Genomic DNA, 18,047 nt, shown 5'->3' on the forward strand with positions numbered 1-18,047 from the left:
GTGCGTAGGGAGGCTTGGGGTGGGGATCCAGCCCGTGCTCCTCTCCCTCTGCCACAAGTTTCCTGCCTGACCTTGGGCTGGTTTTGTAGGCTCTGATCCCAGGCGCGCCGAAACTAATGAAAGGACTCTGAAGTGTTGCAGAGAGAAGGCAAATCCTTAGATGCTGAGCCTCCCTCTGCCACAAGTTTCCTGCCTGACCTTGGGCTGGTTTTGTAGGCTCTGATCCCAGGCGCGCCGAAACTAATGAAAGGACTCTGAAGGCTGGGTACCCCATGTAAATCCAGATGCTGAAAATGCCTCTTAATTAAACAACTTTATCAGTGCTTCATTCCTCCCGCACCAACCTCGATTCCTCCTTCTCATCACTGCCAGCACTTGTGAAGTTGTGCCCTCGCTCACATGCAACCGGGCCGTGGGGTCTGGTCCTCCAGATGATATGGGGCACCCTAGCAGTCATTCCATTACTTACATGGTCAGGCTCAGGTGGGTGACTAGCGTCAGTGGATGCCATCGCTGGGAGCTTTTACAATAGCGTTATTATTCATTGTTTCCTGCCCACTGCCGGTGTCTCCGGTATAAGTTGGTACAGCATGAAAGGTACAGACTGGGACCGAAAGAGCACAGAGTTTAAAATATTCAGCTAACGACGCTGAATTTTTGTAGGGGAAATGCGGCAGAATGGAAAAGGTTTTAGAGAAGGCAGTGGATGTTGTGATTTATTAATTTATTTAACGCCAGAGTTTGTTTGAAGGTAGCATGGTGGTGACCAGGCGTGTCTTTTAAACGCACTTACTGTAAGAGAAATTACGGTGAGCGCCGTGTAGAAACCCTAAATATCTTCAAAGGGGATGTTTCCCCTGTGTGGGATGAGTCAAATATCACTGGTTTTTAGAAATTTCCTTAGGTTTGATTTTTGGGTCTGATAAGGGCAAAGCTGCCACCAAGAGACTCAATCCAGCCTCCGAGCCACGCGTGCCGGCCAGCAGGAGCCAGGGGGGCACGGACCTGCAGACTCTGGGTGAGCGCCCGGCTCTGCAAGCTGTTGTGTCCATGCTGCATCTGAAGCAGGCGTATTAATCCGTTGATTTTGATGGGAACCAAATTTGGGGCCGTGGCATGGTCCAGAGGAGGACAGGACCAAGGCGTGCACTTCTGTTGGGGGCTCTGCCGCTCGTGGTGGAATGCTTCAGCTTCTCCTGCCGGCGCTGGGATTTTTGCCACCAAAGACCCATGTGCTGTTCCCAGCTCCTGCTTGTCATCAGCACGGAGAAGTCAGCCAGGGGCCTCATCGGGCTTGAGATCGGCTCGTTTCAGCGTGGTTTATGGTCAGGCAAAATGAAACTGTCCCCATGGGCAGCTGGTGAGAGCCCCTTGCTGTCGGATCAGGCTCTCTGTGATGCTTCCTAACGCTCATGGGCATCGTATTATTTATATTTTAGACAGTCCTTTTTGCCTAATTAAAAAAAAAAAACCAACAAACCCTACTCTATCTAAAACAAAACCAACCCATCTTCTCTCCACCTACGCTGCATTCAATTATGATTAAAATTGCAACATGACCTAACAAGAGTTGGTATTAAAGCTAGCACTGTGCCAGTGTCCATGTTTGCATTTTGGGGTTGTTGTACGGTATCCAAAGATGCGGTATTCTTTTTTTTTTTTTTTTTTTTTTAATACTTTCAGTGCCTTTTAGGGCTAAGTCTTATGTCTGAAAACTTAAAACACCAGCCCTGGGTGGTGTGGTGTTGTAACTCTTTGTGACATTACTGCGCCAGTTCGTGCCTTATTTACCAGAGTAGCTTTGCGTATTATGAACTCGTGGGGTTGAGAGGGAGCATGTGGGATCAGCTTTTGCCATCGCCACGGGCAGAGCGAGGAAGGGATGTCTGCCCAGGTCTGCCACGGGCCGTCTTAAAATGTTGGATGCGCTACAGTGTGCGGCTGTGTGGGGTGAGGGGTAAATTTGAAACAGTAAGAGCACAAAAGAGAGCATTAAAGGCTCAGTTCTGCAAGGTGCCAAGCATTGCTATGATCTGGCAAATCGCTTAAGCACATGTTTTAACTTTAAGCACATGAGCAGTCCCATTGAAAGCAACGCATCAGGATGAAATCAGAGCTCTGGGACTGTGTCATATTGATGAAGAAGAGATAGGACGGGGATCTAAAGGTCTTTTTTTAGGAGCTGTAGGCACTTGCACACGGGCAAACATGCATACGCATTCACATAGGAGTCTGCAAACTCCTTTTCCTCCTTCACTGGCAGAAGGACAATTTGTTTGCTAAAGCTACAGATTTTAAATTATAAGCACGAATTCATGCATGTGAAAGAGGAGTGACTTTGCTAAATTTGGCTTTGCGAAATCATTATCACAGCCAACAAAAAAGCTTCTTTATACACCTTGACACGTAGACTTTTTTCCTTGTCCCTCCCCCTTTATGAAATGGTAAATTCTTCTTTCAGGCTCATTACCAATCCTTAAATAAACATGAAGGCTTAAGCTGCAAAAGGGTGTAATTAAAAAAGTTGGGATTCTTGCTCTTTGCCACAGTGTTATTTCCGATCTGGAGCCCGTCTCTTTTGAAGCTGAGCTGACTTTACGGGACCGGGCTGTGCTTGCGGTTGGACCCGGTGAGCAGCTGCCCACCAAGCCCAGCACGGGTCTCACCCGGCGCTGCTGGAGCCGGCGTGACTCATGCCGTTGACTCCAGCAATTGTTGGTTCAGGCCCTGACTGCAGAATTAGACCCCTGGGGGGCCTGAGAGAATTAAGATGGAAAGACATGTTGGCATTTAAATAATATTTTCCCCTCTGGAATGGGCTGTGCCAGCGCTGGCAATTTTGATGAGTTCTATCAGAGGTTTAGCACTCACTTTTAGGATGCCCTTTGGCACCTGATTCAGTTCATATATAATTTGGGATTAAAGTACCTTGGGGATTTTTTTCAGAATTATTATTTGTTCTCACAAGCCAGTTTCTGGAGGCCTCTGCCGATGTGCGTCAGTCTTGCAGGGTTGATGTTTTCTTTTTCAGCAATTTTGCTGATTGCATATTTTTTTTTTTTTTTTTTAACACGGATGCTTTTTTCTCTTTCTCCTTCTCTTCCCCTGTCTCTCCCCCTCCTTCCCACAGTCTGCAGCCAGGAGGGCGGGCACGTCCTGTGCAAACTGTCAGACCACCACTACCACCCTGTGGAGGAGAAATGCCAACGGCGATCCCGTCTGTAACGCCTGCGGGCTCTACTACAAGCTGCACAATGTAAGTGTGACTGTAAATGTAAGTGTGACTGTAACGCTCAATAGCCGGGCCTCAGATCGGTGCTTGGTGGTCCAAACTTTTCCTTGACTTAAGGCTTGGGTGGTGTTGAGACCTCCTGTATCCCTTTGGGAATCTTGGGGGTTGGAGCAATGAGTTGGCATCCCCTCAAACGTAGCCAGTCTGACTTGGGGAGGTATAAGACAGGGCTGTCCATGGGTAACGTTAGAGCTTTCCCATGCCTGAGCCAAAAAAGGAGGGGTGGATCAACACAGAGAGACATTATCCGCTGCTGATTGGGCTCAGTGCGTTGGAAAAGACAACACACCATCCTGCAAGCCGATACCCCTTCTATACGTAGCTTGGTTCCTCCAGCAAATATAAACTCTGGAAAAAAAGCAAAATGTGCCAGCAACTATTTAGATCTTTCTTGGGTTTGTGGCTGCCTTTCTCCCATCCCGTCCCCAAAGATGATTTATTTAGGTCTTGTGTTTGCCCAGTTGACGCAAGCGATTCCTAAACCAAAAAGGACTTGATTTAGTTAGCGGGTTGCAGAGTCTGCTCAACCTGTGATGTGAATTTTAAAGTGTCTGTCATGGAAGGGAAGGAAAAATGAAATGAAATGGCTGGCAGATTTAATCTAATATCTCCATGCAAAGCCACCTTGCAGGAACCAAGGATATGTGCCTTAGGGAAAAAAAAGGATCTGAAAAGTCTTCTACTGAATAATACTGCTAATAAAGGAATCTTAAGGCTACTCCCGTTACTCTCATTCCACATGTGGCATTAGAAAAATTATAATGTCAGAAGAAGGAAAAGACTTTCAATTTCTCTGCTTTGATATAACTTTTTTTTTTTTCTCTAGTGGTCGTTTGCTTTATGTTTGACTTAGAAATCTCGGGCTATGTTTTGCCCTCATGTCCACCCACGCAAACACATCAAAGGCAGATTGGGTTTCATGGGGTACCCAACCCTTGTGGTGTCTCAGTCCCTTCCATTTCTTATTTCAAGCTCTTTGGTTTCTTGGGATGAGTAAACAAGTTTGGATTAAGTAGAAAAAAAAAACCCAACCAGGGTAATTTTTCACCTGTTCTGTGAGAGGCATCTGTCTCAGAAAAATGGGAAATGTGTTTACCCTTTAGTGGGCAGGCGCCTCAGCACGTGCTGGGTTCTATGTAGCAAGCAAAGCTTGTCATCAAACTCTCAGTGTGACCACCACAAACAAAGTGGTTGGACCCAGAGTGAAAGCTCTCAGAATATCGCAAGAAAATATTCTCTGTTTGCTACTTCCATGACAAGAAGGCAGCAAGGTCAGCCAGTTTCACTGGAGGACTCTATGCTTGTGATATGTTTTCCTTTTGGCCGTGTAGCCACTGGTGGTAGGGCTTAAATCATGTAGTTTGGGAGACATATACCTGAGCTGCTCCCCCTGCACCCCGGAAAAGCCCTTTGAAGAAAATGTTTTCTCAGGTGCCATTCACTGTGCCTGATGGAGATGCCTGTGTTTGAAGGAGATGACTTGTACCCTTGAAGATGGTGTAGTTTCTCCCCATGACGACAAAAGGTGGCAGGATGATGAGTTCAGATGTGTCTGCCTGCATTGTGGTCATCTGACTGGAGGAACTCCCCTAAGGTGTCTAGAATGGTGTTTAAGTGCTGAGGTTCTCCAGAAATGTGCCTGTAAGAGCACATCCTTTTCTTTTTCACACTAATATTGTGAACCTAGTTGGTCTGAATTGACCCCTAGATCCACTGTTTAGGGAAACTCCGATCCCACTGTGAAATTTGTGACATGGGGCAGGCCTTGAGAGCACATTGGAACCATTTTCATATTCATTAAAACCCCAACAGCTGCTTAAAATCTCGGCACAGCTACTTACCAAAGTCAAGTAATATCTTGCCTTATGAGCCACTCCACTAATGGGACCTGCTTAAATGAAACTGCTAGAGAACTAAGACACTGGGTGCAGAGATATAACTAGGCAAGGATACTAAAATCTGGCTATGAGTGGGTAGAACCTTTTTTATTTTTACTTTTTTAAGGTGATGCTTAGTTATGACTACGGTGAGAAACAGACAACATCACAGCCGATAGGCCTTGAACATACCACCCTCAGCTTTAAAGGTCCATGATGGCAGAGCGTTGGAGCATTATTCTGCAGCCCAACTGGCTTTAGAGGCTGTGACTGTGAAGGCCACATTGTGCTTCAGAAGCTAAATACGAGTGAGTTTTTTGTGACCAGTGGTAAGGCAGTGGTAGCTTCATGGAGGTGCCTTCTCTTTTTGGCTGCTGGGAGGCAGGACCTAAGGAGCTGTGCTAACTGCCTGGAGAATGGCACCAGCATCATCCTTTAATCAACTCAAGGCAGGGAGGAAGTTTGGTGGTTGCACGTGGACAAGGCTCCTTGGCTGGTGCAGATTGGTCTATTCTGTTGAAGCGCAAGACCTGTTGGTGTAGGCTGTGGTCCTGCTCTCTTTGTGTATCTTATCTGCATTGGTTCTCCATCAGGAGAGGTGTCTGAAATAGAGAGGCTCATGACAGCATGTGCTTCCCAAGCAGCTGAGTGTGTCTGAACGGATGTTGTGTCAATGCCAGCAGAGGACCTTTGACCACTCAGAAGATGCCTTCACCCTGTTTCAGGCAGGAAATTATATAGGAAATCCCTGACTTCTTTTTTACACCATCACCCCTCCACCCCCCTATTTTGTCCTTTCTTTGGGTTTAATGAATGTTTCTTGGGCCTTCAGGTTATTAGGGTATTTTAATGGATTGATATGAAGATGAGACTTACCCAGTTTTTAAGTCCATACCAGGAATGACTGCAGTGGAAACATTATTTTTTTCACGGTGCTATTTCTTTCCATGGGGCTGTATCAGTTTGTTTTACTGTTGATTCCCACGGCTTAAGCAAACCCATTTGTCAGTAGGATATAAGCAATAATCATAATAGTCTTGGGGTGCATTTAGTGAAGCTGCTGGCATTTCTCCCACTGACTTCAACAAGAGCCGGCTCCATTAACACCAGTATTAACAATGACTAATATTTCACATTGATACGGTGCCTTTCATCCTGTGGCATCCCAGAGTGCTTTCTAAGATACAGCCAGCCTGGAAGATTAACCCAACGTTGTAATGACTATGTCTGAAGGATAAATCCGCTTCAGTGACAGGACCTTATTGAGGTCAATGGCAAAATCCCATTGTCTTCAGTCAGAGCAAGATCAGACCTACAATGCTGAAGACTATCCCCTGGATTTGATCTGTTGAATGTGAGGTTCTTGTCCTTGTTATTTGAGTCTTAGAAGCGAGATGAGCCTCCACTGGCTGCAGGGGTGGGTGGGAGGGTACCTTGCTGGAGCTGCCCAGCAGACTGGCCTCTGCCCATAGAAATGAGTGAGTTGCTGTTGGTTTTGGTAAAAGCCCTCAGGCAAGACCTCTATTTCACAATCTCCTAAAGTAGGGCTGTGCATCCCCAAAGCAGATCAATTGGTATTTTGCCTATGATAAAATAAAGAGCATAATTCCTGCCCATAATTAATTGGCTCCATCTGAAATTAATGAATTTCATATACATGCGTTGGGCTGGTTTAGTTTTAATTTAGCATGTGTTTGTAATTTTTATCACAGTAAATTTTCATGGCGAACGTCTTCCCTCTGGGTCTCTTGTTTCTCTACCCCAGAAACAGAGATGGCTTTGATGTTTTGGGGGTTGCTTCAACTCTGTTGTGACTGGCCTTTGGAATCACTTGAAAAATTTTCCAGTTTGCTGTTGTGACTATGCTGCTCTCACTCTTCCTGACATTTATCCGAGTCCTTATCTGTTTGGCACTTGGGTTAGGTACATGCTAGGAGGGTGAGACCACACACACTGGGATGATGTGTCCAGCTGACAGCTTGGATGGCATCTCTGACCCCAGTTGCAGGGCTGGTCACGGCTTTGTCACCATCCTGAGCAAAACTGGTATTCCCATCTTTTAAGTTTCCCATCAAATCATGGCCTGAGCCAATCTGTTCTTAGTGGTTGAGTGAAACATGAGAGACATTGCTTTGGGGAAGGTCATTGTCCTGCAGGACACGATACCAAGCTGCACAGGGTCAGGACCCCATGTGTGCTCTAACAGCCAGCACAGCCCCAGTCCCAGCACCAGGCTGATGTCGCTTTGCCACCACCAGCTCCTGAGCTTCCACCTTTGCTGCTTCACCTGGAAATCAATCCTGGCTGCCCCTGAGCCTTTTTGCCACAATGCAAATCCTCATTAGGAGCTGGGCAGCCTGGGGCTTGTGTGCCTCCCCAAATCCGAGCTGGATTCATCAGGGATCGAGACTTCCAGGTCTCCTCTAGCATCGCTGCTAGTGAGGGTTTCTTGGGGCTTTCTCCTGGCTTTGAACCTGGCCAACACATCCCTGCTGGCTGACTTAAAACAGGTCAGGGGAAGACTTCCCATCCCAGCCATCCAGCTGGAGCAAAGGGTCTTCCTTGCGTGTGTATCCCGGTTCCCTTGGCAAGGGCAGGAAGCCAGGGAGATGGGTGATGTTGTATTTAAAGCCCATGACATTTGAGGGTTTTGCTTGTTGCTGCCGTTGGGCTGTGCACGGACAGCTTTCTTCTTTCCCACCTTTAGCAAGCAAGGCTGCTCCCTCCAGCTCCTTTTATCCAGAGTTAGAGGAATCAGCCTTTTATTTGCCCATTTTTAGGACGAGGTGGTTTCCCATCAGAGTGGTTATGGAGAGCATGGGATGACTAATTCAGACTGGGATGATGAACTTTGGGATGCCTAAACTGGAGCAGATGAACCCGGTCCTTTCCCTCCCCGTGTCTCCATCCTTGCATGTAACAGGGAGCTGTTGTGTCCCTCCCTCCCCTGGGAGAGAATTCTGTGAATGATTCCGATGCTGCGGAGAAAGGTACCAGGCGGTGGCTGATGAGCAAGAAGTGAAACTTTGCTGTGATCAGCAAAGGAGGGAGTGCTTTGTCCTTTGCACTGATTTAAGATCTTATGGATGAAGATCTGCTCAGGGCCCTTGCAGGAAACTCTTTTCATTGTCCTTCACCGGGGTTGAGACAGTAGTTCCTAGTGGATAGTGGATCCATCCCCCCCCGCCCTTTTCTCCGTTTTGCAGAATGTCCATCAGCACTGTCGTGTGCTCACATGAAATTCTGCAGAGGAGCCAGTGCAAGACTGATATAACTCCCCACTTAGACTCTCAAGTCCAGATTTTTAAAGATGTTTATGGATACTGGGTGCATAAATCCCTTTCCAAGTGCGGTCTTTGGGGATTTCACGGCATCTGTGCTAATGGATGTTGTGATGCTGGCTCTCCATGCAGCAGTAGGAGTTTCTTACAGGATGTCCAACAGACTTTTTCCCAACACTTCTACACCCTGATGAGTGTATGGTTGGTGAATGCAGCTGCTTATATGCATGCAGAAGGATATAACGCTTAGGTTTCCTATAGACATGTCTGCAGCATGCAAGCAGAAAATGCTCTGCCAGGCAGCACAGAGACTTGTTTCAGCACCCCCCAAAAAACCTGGAAGGCTTTAGAAATAAAATCGGCTCTGCTGAAGTAAACCTGAAGGGACGGTCAGAACAAAATCTTTCGAAAGAAGAAAAATGAGACAACCCCCTGACGCTTTTGTGAAGAGTTTGCCCAGCTCCCTAATGCCACTGTGAAAGTCTGAGACCCCTGGTAGCACTGAAATCCCAGCAGCTCTTGCTGCTAATGGTTTTAGATCAGTCAGGAAGCCTCGGGGTGCGATGGTGTCTGCGGGGAATGTTTCAAGGCGGTAATGATTGGTTTCGTTCCTAAACACGGTGCAATTACCTAATGTGCAGATAGCTGAAATTTTTCAGCCGCTCTGAGTTATTTGGGTATGTTTTGTTCCCATGAGGCTCTGGCAGCAATTTTCTGTTGTCTTCAGAAATTTCAACTGAACTTGGGATTTCCTGGTGGGATCTGAATTTTGGGATGGGGAGGGGAGAGGCTGTGTTGCTATGGCACATGGGGTGTACAAGGGGAGGAGGGGGGGTTGCTGGCTGTTCAGCTGGTCCTGGGCACATGCCCGGGACTGCCCGGGTATGGGGTACACAAATCCCATGGTGATTCAGGGAGAAGGGGAGAAGCACAAAAAAAAAATAATTGATTTTTGTTTAGATTAACAGACCCCTGACTATGAAGAAAGAAGGAATCCAGACCAGAAACCGAAAAATGTCTAGCAAATCCAAAAAGTGCAAAAAGGTCCACGACAACCTCGAAGACTTTCCCAAGAGCAGCTCCTTTAACCCCGCCGCCCTCTCCAGACACATGTCCTCCATCAGCCACATTTCACCCTTCAGTCACTCCAGCCACATGCTGACTACACCGACACCGATGCACCCTCCATCCAGCCTCTCCTTCGGACCTCACCATCCTTCCAGTATGGTCACTGCCATGGGTTAGCGAGAGACTCCCCTGCTGAATGCTTACGGTCTCAAAATGAGATTTACTTTATATACTTGCATTTTTGCAGGCGTGTGGTTATGGGTCTGACATCCCAAATCAAATGGGAGGGGGAAAAAAGAATTAAAAAAAATTAAATAAAAATGTTATTTGAAGGCGTAAGAGAGAGGGAAAAAACCTAAAAAAAAAAAAAACCAGAAAAAAACTACAAAAAGCACAAAAAAGGAAAAAAAAAGAAAAAAAGAGAAAAAAGTAAAAAAAAAAGTTTTAAAAAAGTGATGTTTGCCACTTTTTAAAGGAACTCACTATGGCGTCTATGTATTCTTACCCACTGAATCTGGATACCATTTGTGAATAAGCCATTCAGAACTTGCATTCCCTATTGGACAGGATCTCTAGTGCTGTGAAAAAAATAATAAAATAAAATAAAAAATGCTGAACATTGCATATAACTTATATTGTAAGAAATACTGTACATTTGAGGAAGACTTTATTGCATCTGGGGAGCTGTAAAGAAAAAGGCATGAAGGACTCCAAGAGATTTTTTTTTTTTAAAGGAAAAGAAAAAAAAAAAAAAGAGGACGGGAGGACAATTTAAAAACCAGAAAAACAAACAATGCAGACCAAGAGGAAACGCGGTCTTACGAACAAATGGACCAACTGCCAGTCATGTCTTCTCCTTTTATTTTATTTTTATTTTGGTTTTTTTGGTTGGTTTTTTTTTTTTTTTTTTTTTTCCGGTTTCTTTTTCGTTTCTGGGGAGGGGGAGGGGGCTGGCTAGAACGGTTTTGATGATGCATTAACTAACTAACTAACTAACTAAATAACTAAATAAATAAAACCTGTAGGGAGATCATTCATTTCAGGCCACAAGCCTTTTACATAGGAAGTACCAATGGTGTCAGGCAATCAGTGTTAACATGCGGACATTGCCAACAGGGGTTTTCAGATAGCCATTCTCCAGGTCTATACGCATTGTGAACAAGTTCCTGTAATTGTTGTTTGTATGTATAATTCAACGCACCAAAATAAGAAAGATGTAGATTTATTTCATCCTATTATACAGACTGAATGGTTGTACAAATTTATTTACTGCTAGTGATAAGACCTGCTTTTTTTGTTTTGTTTTCATATTTTTTCCCTTTTTTTTTTTTTTTTTGAGAATAAACTAGATTAAATTCTGTTGACTTAAAAGTGTTTTGTGCTTGGGGGTTGGAAAGGGAATATGTTTCTTTCTTTACTGATTTTTTTTTTTTTTAAATTTGTTTTGATGGTATTTATTACATAGTTACCACCGGTACGGGAATGTGTGTCTCTGCTCTCATGCTGACAGCCAACGCAGTGTTTGCGGTGGTTTGTTAAAAAAAAAACCCAACACAGAACAAAGGAAAAAAAACCCCTCAAAAATAAATGGACTGCATGTTAGTGTAACCTCACTGTCCGGTGTGTGCTCCCTGTCCCTCGAACCGCAGCCCAGCCGCTGCCCCCGCTTGCTGTCGGGCTCCCAAGTGGGATGGGTCTCTTTTGGTCTCAGTCAACTATGGCCACCATGGTGGTGAACCTGTGTCGATGACAATTTGGGACTGGGATAGATGCAAAGGTATGGCAGGGTCATTATGGTCCTGGCTACTTTTTGGGCAGTGCTAGGAAAGACCTTGAGACTTTGGGGAGAGGAGCTGAAAAAGCTCTGCCCTGTTGGGTACTCAGTGGTATAATTTGATGGTCTAAAGTTGAGATCCTGATGTGAAATCAGGCTTGACCAGACCCTGTGCTTGGAGGAATGGGCAGAACCCGTTACAAAAGGCTGGGTTTGATGGTAGACAGAGGGCAATTCCCCCAAATTCAAAGACCATCAGCCAGCCCCTTCCTTCAAGAGTTTTCTTTGAAATAATGCCATGTGTATTAATGTTATTATTGTTAATAGCAAAGTTTGCCTCTTATAATTTGATTTCTGATGGTTTAATCCTTAGGAATCGATTCTCCTTTTAATCTGCAGTATTTACTCTTCCAGCTTCTTTAAACCAGTGTAAGGGTTGGGCATTTACTTTCCAAATGAAGGGTTAAAATTCTTATTACCTTGCTCCATTTGCTGGAGATTTAAGCATGGTGTGATGAGACAGACGCTGCCAAGGCTGTGAGAAATGCTTAAAAAACCCCAAACAAACAAACAAAAAACCCCCCAAACGTAAAAACCTCAGCGGACGTGACCTGCAAATGAATTATTATTAGGTTTTTTTTTAATGATGAATGAAATAACGGAGTTCTTTCATGCAGAAATATGCGTACTCCTGACTTTCAGTGCCAAGTGGATGGAAAAATATCACTATATGTGTCAGATGCTATTTTGAACCCACTTTCTCTTGGGTGATAACTGGAGCGGGTGACAATGGCATGGCCCAACCTGCAGGATGGCTCACATGAGCAAGGATGTCTCATGTGAGAAAGACCACTTTGAAACTTTCAGGATGATTGTACAGAGGTCAAAGAGTTATTTGATTTGGGAATGGAGGAGGAGAGGAAGAGAACTGACCTTTATTTAGGCTTTTTCTCCCCTGTTTCAAAACGAACCTAGTTAAACCGTGTCTACCGTAAAGAAGGATTTAGCAGATATAAGCGGAACAGACAGTAATCGTTTTGTAATGTTGTGTATTCTTTCCTTTTTTCTCTGTTGACAAAAACATGTAAAAAAAGTCGGAACAAATGGCACACATTTAAAATCTGTTAATCACCTTTCTGCTTTCTCGAGGAATATTTTAAGCATAAAGACTAAATGTCGAAATAAAACAGAGTGAAGAATTACCGAGATGCAAATGGAGATCTTGTTGGCTCCTAATTAATCATCTGTGAACTATAAAGCTATTTTCAATTAGTCTGACAAATCAAAGGAAATAATCATCTTTGCTGATATTAAGCTTGAGAGATTATTATTTTCTAATTCGTGATGCTACAACCTTTCCCTCCTTTCGCTCATCAACAGATTGCGGTTGCACTAAGTTATTGATTCCAGGACCTCAGCAATGGTGAAAATTAGAGGAGGGTTTGCACGTCAGCATTTTGCGCTTGTGTATTACTGTGTGCGAATCTTTCCATTTGCTTTAGAGGGAACTGGCTCCTGAGTTTCTCACTCACTCTAACATTTTTTTTTCCTAAAAACTGGAAACATCTTCTTCCAGTTTCCTTCTGGTGTTGTTTCATCGGTCTTAGGGGCACTGAGCGAGATGAAGTGGGATTGGGGCCAGCTCAGAGGATGGGCATCCCGAAAAGGACACAAATGCAGACGCTCTGTCTGCATATACTCTAGGAAACATATACAGTTTGTCTAGAGCCTTCTTACATCAGTTATTTTGTATTTGGATGCCAGGAGCAGGATGAATAAGATCTCTCACATGACATCGCCCCTGATTACTGCCCGAGATGCTAAATTAATACCATGAGTGGTCTACCAGTTTCTCAGTTATGTTTTTTTCCTCTTCTCGCAGAGAAAATATTACAGAATTTTAATATCTTGAAGGTTCTTGTTTGCTTGTTTGTTTTTTCTTTTTTGTTATGTTTTTTGTTTTGTTTGCTTGGGTTTTTTATTTCTTTCCTTCCCTTTAACACATGGGAAAAAGCTGGCTTACAGAAAAGGCTGAGAGCTGTTGTTCTGGGGTGAACGTCTTGCGAACGGTGACTCTACCTTTCCTCTTTTCTGAAGTTGCAGGGAAGAGCTGATGACAGGGAGGCTGGCTCAGGAAAGCCCTCTGAGTCACGACTCTGCTTCTATGATCTATATTGCATAGAAACCACCATGGAAGTCATCAGTGGGGTCAAATCTTGTGGCCTTTTTACAGGCAAAATGCCTTCTGGGAATTTGAGTGAGAATAGCTGCTGTGCTGATGTGACCGTGGTAACTACATTTTACTCATGATCCAAGCAAATGCCCGTTGACATCATTGGAAAGACCTCTAATGAGTAATGCAATAAGACTTGAGTCAAGACCTCCTAAGTATTAATTTCAGTGTTATCACCTTGATTTATCTGCCTTCGTTAATTTTTCGGCTGCATCGGTCCTGTGTCAGTACACATGTGCGCACACAGACGCACACGCAATATTGAAGGGATATTTTTAAGATTACCAAGCTCAATGCTTCAAGGTTGAAGAAATGAGAAATGCTGTAATTAATGCCATCTGCAAAACCTTTTTTCTTTCCTATGCATATGAATTGTAAGTTGTCTTAGGATGCATCTAGACCAGCAGTTAGGTTCAGATTAGCAGTGTGTTTTTGAAATGATTTCCCAGTAGTCCCACTTTAGGGTGATGAGATTTTTACCATGGCTCATGCAACATGGTTTCCTTGGACCCCTACCTAATGTGCTACTAGACTGATGGGAACTCAGGCCACAGAACCAGACTAAGACTACCCTGCAGCCACCCCCCAAAATATGATCCTCAGCACAGACTGGTTTTCCTTCCAGAGTCACTCCTATTGCTAATGTATACATTGCCATAAACCACATGTTTTCATACTCCTTTTTGGTCACCAAGACTCCTGATTCACTTAGGACTGGTTGTAGTCTGGGGAAGAATCTGCGTGGTTGATGAAGGGACTAGAGGGAACCTGTCTTTTTTGGTTTTTTCAGCATTTTGGAGGTGGAAAAACCCCTGTAGACTATGCCTTAAAACCCATCATGTTTATCCCTACTTCTTTCATAGAGGTTCTATATGGCACTGGGAAACTCAACCTAGTTTTGCCACATGGAGACAGCCACTAATCCTGTGATCCTTCCTTTCGGGGATACCTAATTTCACACCCTGAGTTCTGCTATGCAGAAATGTTGAGTGTTTTCAGTGGTATTTGAAGCCAGGGGATCTGGTGCCTGGATTAATGCTGCATAATACCATATTTTTTTTAAAAATACAGGGTTTATCTCAACTTGAACTGCAAATGCAGGGCTTCATTTCTTCCACCTCCTTCCATCCCCAAATCTGGAGAACAGATAATAACTCCCTCTCTTCTCAAAGATGTGTTGTGAAGATAAATCCATCACTTGTGAAGTGCTTGGATGCAAGTTGATGAGCACCATGGAAAACCCATCAGCTTCAGCAGGTCCACAGGAAGGCAGGCGTGAGGAGTAAGCAAAATACAGGTCCACTGTTCATGAAGGGCAATGTCCTCCCTGTGCTCTGAATGAGGCAAAGGAAAAAAAAATTGGCGTGATCGTCGTATGCAGAAGGAACAATGGAGGTGGAGGGGGAGTGAGTAATTCAATCTAACATTTCAGTGGTTGATTTTTTAATCTTCACACTATTTTTTATGCATTTTTTTGTTGCATTCTTCTGTAAAAATATATGTATACAGGTATAGATGGGTGCTTATTGGTGGTATGGGCCCCATACCTTGTCAGCAAAGGAAATGCGCTGTGTGTCATGCCTATGAGTAAGTATGTCTAGAACCAGAGAACTGGAGGGTGCCTATTGTCTCCTGTCTGTTTTTCTTGGTTGTGTGATGTTCTGTGTGTGCCTGTGTGGATACCTAAGCTACAGCTCTACAGAAACCAAGACACAACACAAATGTATAGCAAATTTATACCTGTTTCACACAATTCCCTGAGGCTATGCAGACTCCCGGGTGGATGTTGGATCACTCTATCTTAGAAGTATATTTCCCTTGTTATAAGCTTAAATTAAGGCTTTGACCTGAAGCTCAACTCATTTTTTTCTCTCAAGGTACAAAACACCTGGTTATTTAACCTGTCCTTTTACATTTCCACTCTGGGTTACTGTCGACTCCAGAGGCACTGAAATAATTCATGAGAACCTGTCCTCTGGGAAGACAGAAGTGACTGAAATACTCAGGGAAAGCTTGTTTGTGAGCCTCGCAGGCTGGTGTTCATGCTAACATGGATAATTAGCCAACCTTCTGCACGCGTATTTAGGCTTAGCCCATGAACTGTTTTAGTTCCCAATTAATATTATATTGCAACATTATAGTGCAATCATTTGCTTAACTATTTCTGCCTTAGAACTACATTAATCTTCTTACACTTCTTGACTGGATAACTTTTCTCGCTAAGCCACAAATCACCCAGTGCGTAAATCGGGGTGGTCCCATTGACTGCAGGGAGCACTGCTGTCAGCAGATCCGGATTGCTCTATTCCAGGTCAGGATACAACCCTTCAGCTCCACTTCAGCTTTTAATTACACTCTTCCCTAATATTCACCATTGATAGGAGAGCTTCCTTTCCCCACTGTGGTCACTATGAATAATTAACAAGTCATGAGAAAGTGATATGAACTGGTGTAAATGCAGGGGGCCATTGATGACTGTTGGCTTCTTGAGACTCTTGGCTTCTTCCCCCATGTGCCAAGACTGCCCATGACCAGAGGGCCCCCTCTGCAAGAGGTGAAGTTGTCTCACTCACAAAATCTCAAGCTACTTGCAAAAGGTCATCCCTTTTCTACACGCATGCATAAATGATCGCTGATGAATTTACTTCCTGTGGAGTCCACTGGAGCAGATTTATAGATTCTGTGATAAATTTTAAACTATATTTAGGGACTCTGAGGAAACAGGAATGAATAGGCCCAGGTCCTGAACTGTGATTCTTGATTGCAGCTGCTTCATAATAGACTTTCTTTTTAAAAGTACCGATATGGGACAGGAAGTGCAGGGGAATATAGAATTATGTTGAGCCTGGAAAGAGGAGGATCCTCAAGTAGGAATTGAACAGGACCCAAGGGAAAGCCAAAAATGAGGAAGGAGGGACTGAACCTATGATGGATTTCTGAACAGTCACCCAGGGTCTTTCCATTAATAGCAGGCAGGATGTTTTCCTTTATGAAAACCTGATTAAGTATGTCAGACACTGATAACCTTTCTATAAGAATTTTCATACTGTGTGTGCTGTATATATGTACAAAATAGGGATATTGTTGTCTATTAATTTCCGCAGGGTGGCTTTTCTATAAAATCCTGTACATCAAAAAAGAATTATGCTTGCATATGGGCCTGTCAACCTTGTTTGCATTTAGTAGACCTTTTCCAAAAGGGTCATGGGAGAGGAAGGTGAAAGCCTATGGATTTGATGACGTATATCTGTCCCTGTTGTGTATGCATAGGCACTTCATGGAGGGCACAGAGCAATGGCTGTTATGTTTGCTTTACAGAGTTGCCCTTTTGCATCAGGGGATGTAAAAGCTGGGTGCAGGCTCTGATAAGGACACTTCTCCCTACCACCTCATTGGCAAATTGACTTGAAGTTTTATCACACAAACTCCAAGCACCAAAATCAGCATCTCTGCTGTGAGTTACTGTTTCAAAGTGTCCCTTCTCTCCACTCTTGCCCTTAAAGTGGACAACAGCCAGGCCTTGCTTGGCTTCTTGGCTTTCTGACTTGCCCATGGTGCAGAGGAAATCTGCTCAAACTGTTCCTGACCTGTTTGAGTGGAAGTAGGTGGGCTCTGGGAGTTTTTTTTAGGGAGAATTGAGTTGGGAGACAGGTAGGAGGCAACAGGCTTTCCAAGCCTTCAAGTGGTATGTCTTCATACCTCCTGGCTTCTTGAAGACCTCAGGCTGGTCAGGTACATAGTAGGATGGATCACTTGAGTAGGATGGATCAGCATAGAGTGTGTCAGCAGCTCAGACATGATTTAAAATGTTTGGAGAGATGAGGAAGTCCTGTGTTTTCACTGAATTTTCTTTCCATTTCCCCTGGTCTACTTGATCCACATCTCTGACCTGATGTCTTGCACCTTTACTGTGTATAACCCTTCAACTCAAATCTGCCTTCAAACTTTGAGGATCAGGTCTTCATCCCAGTGTTGCTAAAATTGATTGCCAGGTCTCATTCTCTGCTCACTCCCAGGAATTACTGGGTTCCTTTGACTAAGTTCTTCCTTCAGGCCATTGGATACCCAAATTTTCTCTCTTCTCCACCATAAATGTCCTGCTGGGTTAGCAACATGAACCATTTTTCCTTTAAGGCAGTGGGAAATCAATGAGTCAATGAGAATCAGGTGGAATGGAAGGGAAAACATCTATGATGCCTATAGAAGTTTATTGATTTTGATAAGTGCTTGGGCTAAGATCAATCCAGATAAACATATACCTGCTGTCGCGAGATTATCACAAAGATTTCTAGGTGTTTTTAGGTAGTTCTGTAATATATTTCAAATGTCATCTTTCACCATTTTTCAGCTTGGTGATTGACTATGGCTTAGGAATATGGGTAGACTGCATTACCTAAATGGGGGATGTGCCCTTTTCACAGCTCCTGGGTGCAGAGACATTTGTGTCCACACCAGCTGCAGTACTGGATCAGGAGCATCGATACGTGCGATATACTCACAGGCCTGCACGAGCTCTAGCACA

General features: G+C 44.1%; 1 protein-coding gene across 1 annotated transcript in view; it reads left to right on the plus strand.

The window, feature by feature from the left end:
- The window catches only part of GATA3 (GATA binding protein 3), a gene marked incomplete at its 5' end in the record, with an annotated part of 18,014 nt that extends 8,155 nt beyond the window's left edge, over positions 1-9,859 (plus strand). The window contains 2 exons of the mRNA XM_009648405.2: positions 3,131-3,256; positions 9,411-9,859. Coding sequence (XP_009646700.1) covers positions 3,131-3,256; positions 9,411-9,695 — 411 coding nt within the window. The remainder of the gene's footprint in view (positions 1-3,130; positions 3,257-9,410) is intronic.
- Between the last annotated feature and the right edge of the window lie 8,188 nt (positions 9,860-18,047).

Source organism: Egretta garzetta, unplaced genomic scaffold (assembly GCF_000687185.1).
Source record: "Egretta garzetta isolate BGI_Z169 unplaced genomic scaffold, ASM68718v1 scaffold260, whole genome shotgun sequence".
Lineage (NCBI taxonomy): Eukaryota > Metazoa > Chordata > Aves > Pelecaniformes > Ardeidae > Egretta > Egretta garzetta.